The sequence below is a fragment of the Oreochromis niloticus genome, linkage group LG22, assembly GCF_001858045.2.
Source record: "Oreochromis niloticus isolate F11D_XX linkage group LG22, O_niloticus_UMD_NMBU, whole genome shotgun sequence".
Lineage (NCBI taxonomy): Eukaryota > Metazoa > Chordata > Actinopteri > Cichliformes > Cichlidae > Oreochromis > Oreochromis niloticus.
In genome coordinates, this window is record NC_031985.2 from 38,094,700 (window position 1) to 38,112,383 (window position 17,684).

Consider the following 17,684-nt stretch of genomic DNA (forward strand, 5'->3'; position numbering starts at 1 on the left):
TTTGCATAATGACTGAAACCAGCACCACTGAAGGAACAATGGGCTGGGAGGTCATGATCATTAATCAACAACAACTAATCAAAGCCCACTGATCAATGTCCATGAGTACCATTCACAGAGAGTTGAGGAATGGCTGCAATCACAGCATTGACTCCGCGCTCAAACCAGCGTTCCTCCCTGTCCAGGATGTGTACATCCTCATCCTTGAAAGAGTGTCCACTGGCCTGTAGGTGTAAATAGACTGCAGAGTCCTGGCCTGACGAGGTGGCTCTGCTGTGCTGTGCCATCCTCTTACCCAGAGGTTGTTTGGTTTCCCCGATGTAGAAATCCTGCCAATCCTCCCAGCCCATTGTTCATTCAGTGGTGCTGGTTTCAGTCATTATGCAAATGTCCTGTTTATAAGGTTGGAAACCTGCAGTCAGCTGAGACTGAAGAAGTCACCTGATGATGATGAAACGTTTCTCCCACTGAAAACGTCCAGATGAACAGAATACAAACTTTTTGGGATTTCCTTGCCTGGATGATTGAGCATGCATCAGGACTCTGTCTCTGTCCCTTTTTCTGCTGTTCTCAGACAGCTTGAGCTCATGACTGTCAGTTTTAGTGAACGTGGTTCGCTTAACCCTCAGGTTTCTCCACGACGCCGCTGCTCCTCTATTTTTTCTTTGAAAGAGGTTTTGAAGAGATTACAGGTCGGCTGACTCTCTCCGTTATTAACAGCAGTCTGTCTTCGAATGTGGTTCCTGCGAATTTTAAACATGCAAACATGCAACCTTTATTTAAAAAACTTGATCTTAAACTGAGGTAAAAAACAAAAAACAGGGATCCTCTCCAAGCTGCAAATTCTTTGAAACATATTTAGAGAAAATTGTTTCTGCTTAGTTAAACTGTTTCATTGAAGAGCATGATACCCAAAATATTTGTCTATTTTTTTCTCATGTTCAGCACTTTGTGTCACCTGTGACTGATTCAAAGTGCTTTACAAATAAAGTTACATAAATGTTTTGTGTGCAGCATAATTATTAATAGTTACACTATTTTCACAGCAACAGCAACAATGATTTACAGCCCACAAGGAGTTTTTAATATGATAATCTAAAATCTACTACAGCACTATAAATAGAACTGGGGCCTTTTTGAATTTTTGAAAATAAATATGTAAATAAAATAATTTTACTAATTCATTTTCCTAATTAATTTAATATCTAAACATTTAATTGCTGCATTTAAAAAGTCATCTAAGAATCTGTGGCATCAGGTAAGTTTTAAAGAATGGATATCAGAGCCAGAGCGAGCTGTTTACTGAGCACAGCGCAAAAATAAAGCTACAAATTGATTAACAAAGCAATAAATAATAATTAAGACCGATTTAAAAGGACAGAGTTTTACATGGTTAACTGTCTACAGGGTGATTCAAATATTTATGAAAAATCAGGATGGTGTAATCAGCGAAACAACTATTAGGTTATCTCTAAAGCCTTAGGAATATTTGAACATGGTGCATATTTTATTAGTTACTTTGGTAATAAAGCTTCGATTACATATTGATATTTAGTGTGAACTGACCTTAAATGTATGCAAAAGCATCAGGAATGACGACACTGGCTACAAACAAACTGCAAGATGAGAATGTCAATAATGACCACAACAGTGTTTATTTTGTGCATGGTGCTTTTTACATGTTTTTGTGTGATGATCATGTGAGGGTTACATTTAAGAAAAAATACATAGAAAATAAGATGTGGACTGCTGACACAGAGGAGGAGGAGTACTGTGATCATAATGATACAGTGAGAACAACAAACACTGGAGAGGATTTTAAAGGGCATCTTGTAACTAAAAGTCTGGTGTTTGAAGATAAAGTGCAAAGTGTGCACTGGTGCTAAAACGCCTGAAGTCACTCTGAAATGTTCTTTAAAGTGTAAAAATATCGACTGTATTTCATTAATTTGATTTTGACATTTTAAATGGAAAGTTAACAAAAACTCACTGGATGATAAAAATGAATGATTTATGTCATTGTTCAGGGTGAACTGGGGTCCCAGTTATAAAGGCTAAGGCTTTTTATTTGTTGTCATTTTATGTTTTGATGTAAACAAAAATCTTTTTCAAAAACAGGAACATTCCCAAGTGACCCCAAACGTCTGAGTGGCAGTGACTCTGTGTTTCTGCTTTCAGTGGGCGGCGTGTGCAGACGTGGTCGGCTTTGTCCTCCAAGAAGTACATATATCATAATCATACGACAATTTTACTGCTGTGTTCAAATATTATAGAAGTTAGACAGTATGAGAAGAATCCATCATCACTGCTGTTTTGATTCTGTTCTTTCATCTCGTTCTTTTTGTTGCTTCTGCTTTATTAACGTTACATGCCGAGTTTCTCCTCTGTGTCGTTTCCCCTTGCTGCTGTAATTTCACCACATTCATCCCCTTTCTGTTGTTCCATTATAATCAGCTGATAATCTGAATTGTGTTGTTCTTTGAAATATAACAGAAAATTATCCCAATTTACCGTATTATTATTAAGAGTTGGATATGTCAACCATTTCTATCATTTTAATGTGATGCAATACTCAGATTTTATATAATAAAGTCTAAATATACAGACTCTGATGTTTTGCTCTTCTCTTTACTGACTTCAATATTTCACAGATGGCAAATGTCTTTAAAGCAGCGCCAATGGAAGTGTACACACTGCCCACTGTGAGGAAAAGTAGAAACATTATGCACAAACTATAACCGGTGTGGGGAACGTTGTCAATATAAAATCATAGTATATCTAAAACACAAAACGCACAAAAGTGGAAATAAATAAAAGTCATGTCAGTGCACTACGATCTCTGTGGTCCTGATGAAGCCCTGTTTTGGTACCACGAGCACAAAAACACAACTAAACAATCAAAAGGTGTCACTGAACAAATGCCAGAACTTTGTCTGATGAAAGGATTAATTCCCGCACGTTAGTTTGATACAATCAATCTTTTCCTATACACAAATTGAAAAAATATTATTTTTACGTCGAGAGGGAAAATAAAATATTTACTGTACAAGAAATGACACCAAACTTGCACTAAAATTTGAGAGGGATCCTGCGAGTCCCAAAGTGTACAATCCCAAGAGACATCACCCACAATCCCTTTGTCAATGCTGCTCGGAATACATTGTTACAAAATACTTGATTTTCAAGTTACTGGTAACCAATTCTGATGGTAAGAAAAGCTGTAGAAAAATAAATTACCAATATATCAAGAGTAAAAGACCAAATGCCCTTGATTTTTTCGTAAAATCTCCACACAAATTGGAGAGGAAGAAATCCACAAATGCTATTCTTTAATTTCCTTTTCATATTTAAAAAAAAGATGATTTTTCATCCATAACTCCAGCAGCTGCTCTTTTGGCAGTAAATGGAACAAGAGGGGGATTGTGGGGAATACTGGCAGGGTTCTTGGGAATTTTCTGGTGACTCTGTCTCCTTCAGGCCAAACTTCACACTCGTGGAGTCAAGTTCATTTGTCATTGTTGAAGCTGGTTCGCTCTGATGAGGTCTGGTGGTTCCCGTTGATGGTTGTTGGGTGCGCTGAGGTAAAATGGTGTGATGGAGATACGAGGAGGAATGGGGTGGGGTGGGGGGAAGCTGAGAGGGCTGAAGTTTGATTGAGACAAAGGAAAGATGACAGAAAGTAAAGGGAAAAAGAATATTTAGTGGCTTTAAACATGAAAATATCTGCATTTTTGATCACAAGGCAATGAAAGCCAAATATCTGAGGCCCTAATACCAAAAAAGAAAATGAAAACGAAGCAAGGAATATTACATAGAAAATGAGAATTTAAATATATATGTAATGTAATTTGATTTGTATAACACTACATTAGTCTTACTAAACATTAAAGAGCTTTTTAACCATACATTTAAAGAGCACTTATTTCTATGAAGCATTTCACCCAGCTCAAATCAAACTGAAACATAGAATATAGAATGACAAGTTTCTTTGGTCCCAGACTAAAAGCACCATGCTGCTGCAAATCTGTACTCGAGTTTGATTTCTGAGTCACTCATTTTGTTCATCCGTGTTTTCTAAAGATTTTAAAAACATAACATAGTTTTTAAATACGCTTTTTATTGAGTTTATTTATTTGATTGTTATTTCTGTCCTCTGCTGAACTATAGATTCATTTATTTTTAATAGTTTATTTAAAATACTTTATAATTCATTTTTATTGGCCATTATAATAAACACACTATTTTTTATAACGATAGATGGAAAAAGATAGACTAAATTCTGAAATAATAATGTTTGAATAATAATAATGTGTGTTTTTATTTTACAATTCATTAAAAAGTCATGAAACTGACCATCAACATTTACAGTTCATATAGTGTCTTAAAGTTTCTGTGTGATCGGCTATTGAGGCCATTCATTGACTCCACATTGACAGTAAACAGACTGTTTGAAAGTGTTTCAGGACCCATGTGGCCGTACATGACGCAGCTCTTTGTGGAAGCTGTTACCATAGATTCACCCAGCCTCTGTTTCTTTACATTAGCTCTGTCTGCTGACCTTCACTCCAAGTGATGCTACTGAGTTTGTTAACATACCAACAAAAATCTGTCTCTGTTGGTTTTTTTATTCTCTGGAACAAACAAAGTGTTTTACAAAACTATGATTATTGTTGCTTTTACCACTTTGGGAGCTTTAGTTGGCATCACGCCTTCCTGATCTTCCTGTGAGACAGCACTGAGGGCTTCAACAATCTGCAGGCCACCCAGCCCTACTCACATGTTCAGACAAACTGGAAGGTAGGCTGGGCTGTTTACATACCAGCCTGCCAACCAGCTCAACAGCATCAGATTCCCAGCCTGGACCCTTTAACATCACATATACAAAGAAACAGTTAAAACCACATGGGCACTAGCACCTTACACTGTGGAGGCACCATGTTTCACTTTCATGCAAACACCTGATAACTGATCTGTGTCTTTCATAAATATCTCCATGTTTCCATGACTTGGTTCAGTCGGTTTCTATCATTACATCATTGGTGATGTATTTCGTCTCCATCATAGCTTTTACAGTACATAAGTTTCTTTTGGTGGCTGTTATTGTAACCTGGCACAGTTGCATGACTGCTGTTTCTTAATTATTTATGCTGGTTAGTGGTTAGGTGGAGGGGGTTAGGAGGCTTTGGTTTATGTCTTAACTCATGGTTAAGTTTAAACTTTTTCAACATCTTCTTTTATCCTCGTCACATTTATAATTATACTCAGTATGACCTTCACAAGTGATTTTCAGTCAGACCAGTGGGTACTTGGTGGGGACAGATGAAATCCAGATGTAACACTTGCCTTCCACAGGATGAGTCCGTCTTACTCTGGGGTGATCTCCGTCTCCTGATGCACAACCACTTTGGTGACAGACATGTCTGGGTGCTGCTCCTTTGCCTCTTTAATGGCCTGGGCCAAAGCCTACAGAGTAAACACCACACTCCTAAATGACCTGCACAACACACACTGCAAGTAACGAACATGACTTTCATGTAGCATATGCTCCGTGGGGCAAACTAGGCCTACAAATAATTCCAGGGTCACTTATGTGGTATTTGTACATTTCATGTAAATCAGCGTATGAGCTAACACACAGCCAGACCTTTAAGGAAAACATGATTTAGTGTGAACAACGAACCACTGAGAAATGCTTTAACTTCATAATGAATTTGAATTTACCTTGTCATGATCTATTTCTGTGTCCCCAGTGATGACAATTCTCTTTTCAATGCGAGTCTCAGAGATCCCTCCTTTCACCGTCTGTAACAGAGACAAGCTTTAAAAAGCTAAATCCTCCCTCTGTCTTTACTTTTCCTCTGAACAGAGGAAAAGTAAAGACAGTGACTGACAGTGACTGTGTATCCTCTTAAATCCCCAGGACCGAATGACCTCACACCACATTCACCAGCGCGAGGCCAGAGCACGCCACTTACTGAGTGGAAACCTCTACAGATACAGTCACAGTCAGTTCATTTCAAAATGAGCAGATTTTACAGTAACAGTATAAGAGTATGCTTATGAAAGTTTTCCGTATCTGGAAACAGTATATTAAACATATCAGTATCAGTATGTCAATTCAGCTGAATGAAGCAGATGTAGGAGAGTATGTCTTTCACATAAGAATTGAATTAACTGCCATCAGTTTCTGATGGAGACTGTGTGAGATCTCAGAGGCTCGCAGCAGAAGTCTGATGGCCGGGAGGAGCACAGGAGTTATGTAGCGACTGCTCGATTAGAAACTGATCCAACAGCTGATCACAAAATGTACCCGACCCTGACTGAATCATCTAAAGTTATGTGCCATGCACGTAATGCTCCTGCTGTGTGATGCTGACTCCAATTCATAGCCAGCTGTCTAAGTCCCACATGTGCTGATGCCTGAGCTGATCGCTTCAGTTTCTGTTAGCTTTCTTCTAAAAAGATGGTCATGAAACCATTTAACTGACGGATCATCTACACTTGCTCTGCATAGCAGATCTACTGAATCCTTTGGACAAGTAAATAAAAAATGTAGAAAGAGTTGACAATGATTATTTATGCTACGTGGATCAACATCTTTAAAATGGGAGAAACTATGCAGACCTTCCGAATTTTGTAAGTTCATGTGTTGGAAGTGATCTAAGTTAAACATGAGAATCATCAAATAAAATCTGGAGTTATCTTTACCCTGAAACACTGCAAACTGATCATCCGACTGTAACAAACTCATTTCAGTAGCATTCATGAGTTTGTATTGGGCAACTTTTCTCCCACTCTGTGGGATGCTCCACATTAAGTTGTGCTCTGTTACATGAAAATACTGGGACCAGAAACATGTGCCACAAATAAAAGATAACGATGTAAAAAAACCACAGTACCATCTGAGACTGTTGTTGTTGGGAGAGACGAGGATGCTTCATGTAAACAGTCACATCTGATTTAATAAAGCACACCCACACTGAAAATGTTTGTCACTCGAACACAGCCTGTGTTTCAAGACAGCTGGTTTAAGTGACTAACAGCAGACATCTATCACAACATGGTGATAGTGCACTGATCTCTACTGCCTGAGAAGCTGTTAGTGAAGTGTGCCAGACCTTGGTGATCTGGGTGGTGGTGGTGGTGCTGATGGTCTCAGAAGTAATCGTCTGGGCACTCAGCAGCACTCCCGACTCCCTCTCTGCCACACTGTCCACCGGCTGTGGGAGAGATAACTTTAAGTACCAGACAAGAAATTACTCACATATTTAAATGCAGTACATGAACTTCATTATGTCAGAAAAGGATAAAAGTGTGCAGACCCATAAAGGCTTTACAGACTTTGTGTTGTTAATATATAATAACAGGTAAAAGTGAAATGTGTTTTCTTTTTTTAATGTATTGATATTCTAATAAAGGTTATTATTAACTTGAAGCTTCTCATTATAAATCATAGCTCTTTTCTGTGGGACTTGGACGTCTACCAGCTGAAAATTGCATTGATCAGATTTGTGTCGTTCCAGTGTCCACAGTGCACATCCAGGTGAAAACCAAGGATGTGGAACACTCTGTGGATCTCTGCTAAAGCTTCCAGTGTTCACAACAGCAATGTGGCTTTAAGAAATGCAAACTGGTAAAGCATTTGAAACTGGAGCACCAAAGCAAGATGAGCCATCCCAAGAACATAAGCAACAATGTAACAGTCAGTGGTGTGAAAGTAAACTCTGAAGCATCAAGTTATTGCAAAACTGAACAAACAGCATTTAACAGTACAAATGATTAATCACCCAAAGCATGCTACAAGCAAAGAAATGGGATGTTGATCCATGGCTAACTCAGTCACATGATCTCAACCTAAAAAGGACAAAACTGCAGGTAGTGAGATCCACAAAGAAGCAGCAACTGAGGCTGGTTCAGTTCTGGCCTGGCAGAGCATCTCAAGGACGAAATGCAGCGTTTGATGAGGTTCTTGGGTTCTAGACTTCAGTCACTGAATACAAAGTATTTCCAGGGAAATGTAAAGTCATGTTAGTTTGTATATTGGAGGATAAAGTATTTGTAGTAGAAATCGCTTTAAGCCCCGTCATGTTTAAACATTTATGTTAAAGTAATTTATGTTGGATTTTCTGTAATCGCCACAGGCTCAGATAGACCCAAACACCCCCACTAATGTTTGGTTAAATGTCCCTCAGCTCTCTAGGTGAAGCAGAGAAAGTGATAATTATGTTCCAGGAGAGAAGCGTGCTGCACTGGAGAGAGTCAGTCTGAAGAAACTTAAATAACAGTGTCTGACAGGGGAAACCAGACAAGTGTTCACAGGAGTCACAACAGTGGGAAAATAAATAACAGACGCTCAGGCTGTAATAAGGAGGGTGCTGAATACTGCAAATCCATTCATTACTTTTTGATGATTCCTGGAAACTGGACCAATCACAGGACACGATCGAGAGCTGACATAAAACAAAACCGAATTAAGAATGCATTATACAGCGTCAACGCAAGCTAGAAAATGTTGGTTTGGTTTGGTAACAGTGTAAAGGACTGAAAACTTTTTACAGTTTCACTACTATGCAGGTTTGATCTGATCAGCTGTTTTGCCCCACAGACATTTCAAGGAATTTGGGATTGAATCCCAGCCCTGTGTTTAACAGATGACTGACCTAGTTTTTAGCAGGTCATGCTAGTGTTGTACAGGGTGGGCCATTTATATGGATACACTGTAATAAAATGGGAATGGTTGGTGATATTAAAGTCCTGTTTGTGGCACATTAGTATATGTGAGGGGGCAAACTCCTCAAGATGGGTGGTGACCACGGTGGCCATTTAGAAGTCGGCCATCTTGGATACAACTTTTGTTTTTTCAATAGGAAGAGGGCCATGTGACACATCAAACTTATTGGTAATGTCACAAGAAAAACAATGGTGTGCTTGGTTTCAACGTAACTTTATTCTTTCATGAGTTATTTACAAGTTTCTCTTTGTTCACAGCCATTGACATGTCGAAGAGGTTAACACGTGAGGAGCGGATCGAAATTGTGTTGATAGCTGGTGAACGCAGTAACCGGGTCATTGCAGCAGATTTCAATGCAAGACACCCTACGAGACCACCCATCTCCCATGCTACAGTTAGCAAACTGCTTGCTAAGTTTCGTGAAACTGGTTCAGTGTTGGATTTGCCAAAATGTGGACGCAAGAAAACTGTCACTAATGAAGAAACATCAGTGGCTGTCCTAGTTTCATTCAGCAAGAGCCCACAGCGTAGCACTCGCCACATGTCACTGGAGAGTGGCATTAGTCGAACATCCCTTCGGCGGATATTAGCTACTCACAAATGGCACCCTTACAAACTCCAGCTACTGCAGCATCTCAACGAGGATGACCCAGATTGGCGCACAGAATTTGCAGAATGGGTAAAACAAAAATTGGAACAGGACCCTCAGTTCACGCAGAAGATTTTGTTCAGTGATGAGGCAAACTTTTATGTGAATGGTGAAGTTAACAAACAAAACCACCGCTGTTGGTCTGACACTAACCCACATTGGATGGATCCCTCCAAGACTGTTGGAACAACAAAAGTGATGGTTTGGTGTGGTATATGGGGTACAACGATAGTGGGTCCATTCTTCATCAATGGAAACCTCAAGGCCACTGGTTATTTGAAATTGCTACATGATGATGTGTTTCCCTCTTTATGCACTGAAGCTGGCACGTTCCCTGAGTTTTTCCAGCAAGATGGTGCACCACCACATTATGGGTGCCAGGTCCGAGCATTCCTAGATGAACAGTTTCCTGGAAAGTGGATTGGTCGTCGTGGGCCAGTTGAATGGCCCCCAAGGTCTCCCGATCTGACCCCCTTAGACTTTTATCTTTGGGGTCATCTGAAGGCAATTGTCTATGGTGTGAAGATACGAAATGTGCAGCACCTGAAACTACGGATACTGGATGCCTGTGCTGGCATTTCTCCTGTGGTGTTGCTATCAGTGTGTGAAGAGTGGGAGAAGAGGGTTGCATTGACAATCCAACACAATGGGCAGCACATTGAACAAATTTTATAAGTGGTCAGAAACTTGTAAATAATTCATGAAAGAATAAAGTTACGTTGAAACCAAGCACACCATTGTTTTTCTTGTGACATTACCAATAAGTTTGATGTGTCACATGGCTCTCTTCCTATTGAAAAAACAAAAGTTGTATCCAAGATGGCCGACTTCTAAATGGCCACCATGGTCACCACCCATCTTGAGGAGTTTGCCCCCTCACATATACTAATGTGCCACAAACAGGACTTTAATATCACCAACCATTCCCATGTTATTACGGTGTATCCATATAAATGGCCCACCCTGTAGAATCGAATCTGCCACTAAACAAAGAGTTGCATTTCAATTATTGCATGCTTTTGCGTTTTTGTGTGAGATATAGGCCACACCCTGTGGAAGTGGAGATTCCACTCTAGTCCAGCTATTTGGAGTCGAGTACAGGGACTAGTGGATTGGTGATGATTTGAGCCCTTGTCTGTAAAGGGGAGAGAAACAGGAAGGAGGGAGGTTGTAGGACACTGCAGCAGCAGGTTGAAGCCGGTCGGACTTGGAGACTCCAGTGAGGGAAAAAGATATTTTAAAAGAAAGTAGTTTTAACCTGGTAAATAATTACATTTTACCAGACGGAGGATTCATTTTAATTAGATTTACGTGGATTTGTTGTGATAATAGACTGGATTGGAAACTGCTAGTTTGCTGGACCTGCAAATAACGGGAGGGGGAAAAGCCTACTCTGTAATTAGCAGGTGACCAACCAGTACTCTCAGGATCTGCTGTGGAAACACTCCGTACTGACCCAAGGCCTATGAAGGTGGGTGAAAAGCCTTTCCCAGGAAGGCTGCTTGTTCTTCTGAGTGACCACCTTTCCCTGTTTGTACCAGGCTAATAACTCTGACCGTGGTGGCTTTGGGCCTTTGATTCCAGGCCAGAACTTCAGCCCACCAGTCTGCTTCCAAACACCTAATTTAATTCTTGTATTAAGACCATTATGTTCACCATTCCTTAATACTAGGGCCAAAACTTTAGGCCAGGCTTATGAAAACCAGACAGTGTGTAGTAGCGTTGCACACAAAGTAAAAAAAAAAAAAAAAAGCTATACTTTGTGTTTAATCTGAGAAAATAATTCGTAAAATGCATATTTTTGTAAGGGGGAAATGTCTCAAATTCACCTCACCTGAGCTGACTCGTATGTGATGGTCTTGGTTTCAGTGTGAACTAAGGGTATGTCCTTGTAGGCTGCAGTTCCTCTTACAGAATTGGTAACATCTGAGATGGTGATTGTCTGGGTCTTTAGCACAGGAGACTGCAGAAATCAGATAAACAGCAATAAACTCTCAGGGTTTTCAAAGACACAACAAAAAACTGTGGCATTGTAACTGTTATACAACTCAAGGGAAAGAAATCCAAAATCTGTTTGTTCCAAATTTATACACACAGAAACTATCCTGCTGGATTTCTTACTAAACTATGAATTGATCCTTAAATCCCACTTCACTAAGGCAACTGGTAATATAACTGTTGTACTGGGAAATGCATTAATGAAAACCAGCATGTTTAAAATCTATCCCTGACTTACAACATGTCTAACAGGGAACTCTAATGATTATAACTGAATCTACCAAAGCCTTTTTTTATTCGAGATAAATGTGAGTGTGATTAGATAAAAGTGTGGCATGAAGCTGAGTGCACCTTAACGCTAGACAAATAATCTGTACCAAACCTCTGTGACACAGAAATATGATCTGTCTGCATGATTCCACAACTTGCTGTATGTATGTAATAAAACTTTTGTATAATACTAAAATGTTTTAGACACTAGAAGTAAGGATAACTTGAAAATATAGTTTATGTCATTATAATTTGTCACTGTCAAGCTGCACTGTTCACTCATCATGTTCCTGCGTTTTGGGCAACAATCTATTCTTAATTATGTCTCTTTCTCATGCTGTCACACAGTTCTGTCATCACTCTGATCTGATCACAATCAGCCTTCAGGTCCTCAAATGCGCATGTCAACCCATGTATTATGCCATAATATATTTAATGTTGCAGAATTGTTTCTGCCCATTGCACAAAAACGGACTTAAAAAATAATTAGCAGCTGCAGGCAAATAATGAAGTGTGCAACTACAAAGGACAAAGTATTCCAAATGGCATCCAAATGTTTGCACAAAACAACATTTCATTTGGTAGAAAATAAAAATCAAGCCACAATTTCTGCAGTGCTCTGCCTTCAAACGCCATGCACGAGATGTTTCCTAAACTGCAAAAATGTAGGAGTGAAGACCTGCAGCTGGAAACGACCAGTGTTTGTGGAAATGATGAGACATTGCATTTCAATATATTAATGCAGTTCTGTTATTCCTTACTGAGTGCAAGCGTCCATTACAACCATTTGTCTGTCTTTAGTTGGTTCCCTCCTCCACATTAGGTTTATGTCTGTTAAAATGCTGGTGATTGTTTGCTTTAAAGATCAGCGTTCTGCCCAGTTTTATTAGTATTCCTTCAAATGTTCCACCGGGTGAAAGGGAACCAAAACAATCGCTGATAGTTTCTCAGCCATACAGACCTCAGCCACATCCTCTAGCTTTTCATGGAGAACTCTGAAGATCACCCCGGCATGTTCTAGGTCTGCGTCACATTCCCCTCTGTTAGGCATTCCCAGAAAACCACCAACAATGATCTATGGGGATTCATGTGCTGCCAAAACCACATCAACTAGCTCCTTTGAGCTTTGAGAAGTTTTTCTTTAAGCTCACTCCAGATGTTTGAGCTCCTTCAGTTTTTCCTCAGCAGCATACGGCAAAGGAAAACAACTTCGGTTGCTTGTATTCATAGTTTCACACATTCCACATCAGAGCTTATGATCAGTAGGCAGGACATCTCCATTATGGCGCTCTGCACAGCATGCTAATGCTAAGTTAGCCAAAACCCAGAATGATGTTTAAGCCGAGTGATGCTGACCCCAGACCAGCAGCTAGAAGCTAGAAGCAGCTGTTAAATTATGAGATAATGTGTTTCAGGTCATTTTACAAAGAAACACAACACAAGTAATGCAACAAGTAGGATAATGATTACTTTCTCCTGGGAGTAATTAAGTAACATTTTGCATTACTCGTTCTCTGCAATGATGACTTTTTTGCTTAATGAACCTACATGGATCACAACAAAGAGGAGGAACACGTGTGAGCACACAGCATGCAGTTAACGTGCATGACTGCAATTTCTTTCATACGCTGCTCAGTGATGGTGCTGGCTCTCAACGTGGAGACGATGAGAACCTCGTGAGAGTGAATAAGAAATTAAATTGATAAGTGATCTCAATAATGGAATCGGAATCGCTAAATTCTTATCAATTCCATCGACATAAGTGTGACAATAGCACGAGATTAATAATGCCAATTCTAAAAACATTGAGTAAAATATAAAAGCAGAATGCAATGATTAGCAAATCCCTTAAACACATTTTATTCATAGAACACAGAAATCATACCAAATGTTTAAACAGAGAAAATGTTCCCTTTTAACAACCAGAACATTTCCCTTTGAAATGTTAGTGGGGCGGAAAAAAGAGATGCTAAAATATGTCGCCACTCCTGCTATAACACAGCTCTTTAACAGAATATAATATATCTATTATTGATGGTGCATGCTCAGTAGATGTACACAGCCACTGATAAGTGTGTCCACATTGGCATGAAGTGCACACAAAAGTCAGTTTGAGCTTAGTCTGTGAGGCTGTACTTTTCATTATCATATCATGATTGTCTGAAAATCCCCACAAATCATTGTTTAAGAAGCACCTGAGGGAACATGAGGCAGACAAACAGGCTATTTGTTACCAGGGCAGTCACATGACTGAGTATAAGCAGAGCAGGCAGGCAGTTTCTCAGAAGTACAGACAGGCAGGGGGGCACCACTCTGCAAAAAAACTGCATTTACAAGCTACAAAACAATTGTTTGTCAAACAAACAATTGTGAAAGCTGCAAATTTCTCATCATCTAAAGTATGTAATAGCATCAACAGGTTCTAGAGAAATCCATGTGCACAAGGATTTTGGGTGAGCGAGACCTTTCTCCCTAAGTCAGCACTGCATTAACAACAGGCATGATTCTGTCATGGAAATCAGTGCAAAGACTCGGGAACACTTCCAGGAATGTGAAAACGGCTCACGGTGCGGTCCACATATGCAGTTTGACTTTGTATGTGAACATCATCCTGAATCTGGGCCAAATGTCACATGGACTGAGGCAAAGTGGAAAACTGTTGTGTGGTCAGAAACATCTGATTTGTTTTCTTTTTGGCAAATGTGGACGTCACTTCACCTGGACTAAAGACGAGATGAAGAAGCATCATTCAGCTGGATGTATGGGGATACATTACTGACTATGAATCTGGCAACTTGCACATCTGGAAAGGATCCATCAGTGCTGAAATGTAAGTTTTAGACCAACATAGTAACTAAGAAAACAGTGCTAAACCATGTAAAGCACCTATTACAACAGCATGGGTTGATAGAGTCTAGGTTGAGTCTAGAATTCTTACCAATTCAAAATATTTGGAAAAACATTAAATGAAAAATATGAAACTGAAGATTCAGAATAATTGAAAAGCCAGAATTCTTTATACAATGGTCCTCTAACAAAAGTCTAACAACTCATCTTTAATTCAGGATGAGCTAGTATTTTTCTTCTTTCTTTACACATTTGATCTATTGCTGAATTAAATAATGGTTTCAGAAATCATTGCATTCTATTTTATTTCAACAGCGTCCCAACTTTTTCAACATTGGAGTTGTAATGAGAAAGTGCTTAAGACATAGAAGTGTTGTGTGTGTGAGAAAAGGTACATTTGGCTGTTTTCAGTTAGATTAGAAAAGAGCTGTATAGCCTGTGTATTTACCATTACACCTCTTAAATGCAGCAAGTATACAGTCTGAAGATGATTCAAAGTGTGGCATTTACATTCTATAGAATAGAATAGATCTTTATTGTCACTGTTACAAGAACAATAAAACACAGTTTGGCATGTCTCCGTTAGCAGCGCGTAGATTTTTACATTAGAAGGAGAAAAAAAAAAACAGTTAAAGAGGTGCAGGTGCATGCTCTCAAAGGAGCTCCTAGTGCAAGTGAAACCAGTCATGTAGAAATCAGAATAATAGTGAGAAAATTAAGAGCAGCTAAAGAAACAATTCTGGTACGTTTTGAAAAAACAGAAACACAGTGGTGGGAATGGCACACCCACTGGATAAAAACCACTGGCAGATGACCACAGCTTCTTTTTCATGGTCAGGAAAACCTCCTTCACTGCTTCCAGCGAGGAAAGTTCAATTTATTTACACTTAAAAACCAAGATAACCTGAGCGTGCGCACACCTACCAATGGTTGTGTATATTTGTTCAGCATACACGGTTTAGTTAGTTCAGTGGTTCCCAAACTTTTTTTTGCCAGGCCCCCCTTTGTTTTACAAGAAAAATGTTCGCGCCCACAGAGTTCGTCACGCAACGTCAAAGGTATGTGCCTCTTCTCACGTCACGCTGTGCGCCACGTTATTGTTTACATGAGATGAATTGCAGAATGGCAGATAGAGACCAAATACTGTTAATCTGACTATCTTCAGGTTTTACACGTTACATACACACACGCAGTTACTGTCCCTCCATTTAGAAAGGCAGAGGCGTCACGGTGTGATTATTTTACGTGTAGTTGTTTTTTTCCTGTGTAATAATTTTCAACATTGCTGTCAATACATTTTTCAAAAAATGTCTCTCTGTGCAAAATGGGTTTAAACACATAAACAGCTGTGGGATACTGTTTGTCCGTGATTTGGAGAGCCCAGCGCTGCTCCCGATGCAGGGAAAACTAATTTTGCAGGGGAGACCTACCTTGGCACTTGTGCAGGTGAAGCCAAAGGGAAGATATGCTTCACCATATTTTCCTGTCTTTGGCTTGAAGGAAGTTGGTTTGGAAACATATTTGGCGATGCTTCATCTCCTGCTTTGCGTTTGTGTGGGAGCCCCGTCAAAAACCTGTCCACAGTGTCTAAGCGCTCTTTTTTTCTTTCTTTTTTTCCCTTTTCATACCGCGCCCCCCACCCCTGCAATGGCTCTGCGACCCCCCTAGGGGGCGGGCCCCACACTTTGGGAACCTCTGAGTTAGTTAAACCAACAGGGCAACTCCTACTTACAGACAAAAAGCCAGAATAAGAGAGTTCAGGCTTTGTTGTCAGTGTTTGGTACAGCCACCTTATGTTCTGACGACATTCGTTTTAAAACAGCCTAATAACCAGTTGAATTGGCCAAATTTCCAAACTGGGCACATTTTCATCTGAGGAAACAACAACTCTGTTTACTACCAAATTTAAACCACTGGAAACGTTTCAGAGGTTTTTCTGTTGATTTGCATGATTTAGACTTTAAAAACAGACAAACAGGATTGACTCCTAAAGTCAACTCCTCCACACTTGAACGTGTAAGATTTGACACTGAGATCATTCAAAAAAGACAAACTTAGTTGACAAACTAATATTTGGAAAAAAATATCTTTTTCTACTATGCTTTCATTTCAGAGTGCAATGAGACATTTGGGGTGAAAAATTAGGGTGTTCTAAAACTTTTGAGCGGTAGTGTAAGTCACCTCACCATTTGAACCCGCACTATCCCCAATGTTGTCAGTACTTTTTAGGCACTACAGGCAGATTAGCAAGTATCGAGGGCTGTGAGCACACAGTTGTGTCTTTAAAGGGATTCAAACAAACAAACCCTGACAGGCATCAGTCAGTCTTCATCTCTGCTGTCTAATGCAAAGAGCTGACTAGTTATAGCGCCAGGCACAGTAAAACAAATGTACACACTCAGTTACTTATAATACCTCTACATTATTTGCATTTTGGCAGATATTTATGGTGGTCACTCAAATAGGCCTCGATTCTATCAGTCTGACACGTTTCCAGCACACACATGACTATAAAAGACTAAATCAATAAATAAAAACAATAAAAGCAAACTCGTGTAATGTCTCATCAGTGTCCTCTCTGACATTACAGAGTCAAGAAATACAAAATACGAAGGCTAATGTACAAAACTGAAAAAAAGAAGTGCGTATTTGTCCACTTTAAGAGAACCAGTAACACCACACCAACAAGCACAACTAAAACCATGCAAACTGAATAGCACTCATCACCTCAGCATTCAAAGCTGGAACTGGCTCTCTGCACCAAGATCATCCTCCCTAATACACACACACACACACACACACACACACACACACGCACACACACACACACACACACACACACACACACACACACACACACACACACACACACACACACAGCAAAAAAGTCAGTTTCACACAAGCTCTAACCCCACAAACCTCAGCAAGTAAACGCACAATATCAAGGCAGATGCTCTTATGTTATGGCTCACCTTGGTATGATTGTCCACGTCTGATTTAAAGATATATGCGTCTGAAAAAGATTACAACCGCAGCAAAACCTGAAACTACCATACAACAGTAAGACTGTTCCTGTACTTCAATCAGGTTTCTGCAAAGCTGATTAATGGGTCAGGACGGAAACCTTTTGCCTGAAACATGCAGGTTTTATAGAAAGAGCATCATTTAAGAAATTACACATGCATTAGT

General features: G+C 39.6%; 1 protein-coding gene across 17 annotated transcripts in view; it reads right to left on the minus strand.

Annotated features, from left to right (window-relative positions):
- Window positions 1–1,636: 1,636 nt before the first annotated feature.
- epb41a (erythrocyte membrane protein band 4.1a) overlaps window positions 1,637–17,684 on the minus strand; it is a 60,250-nt gene continuing 44,202 nt past the window's right edge. For 16 of the 17 annotated variants that reach the window (XM_025902234.1, XM_025902235.1, XM_025902237.1 and 13 more), the window contains 5 exons: window positions 11,215–11,343; window positions 7,119–7,220; window positions 5,722–5,802; window positions 5,344–5,463; window positions 1,637–3,642 (listed from right to left, as the gene is read on the minus strand). In XM_025902234.1, coding sequence (XP_025758019.1) covers window positions 5,365–5,463; window positions 5,722–5,802; window positions 7,119–7,220; window positions 11,215–11,343 — 411 coding nt within the window. In that variant the 3' untranslated portion in view covers window positions 1,637–3,642; window positions 5,344–5,364. The remainder of the gene's footprint in view (window positions 3,643–5,343; window positions 5,464–5,721; window positions 5,803–7,118; window positions 7,221–11,214; window positions 11,344–17,684) is intronic. The other variant, XM_025902242.1, reaches the window with a different exon arrangement.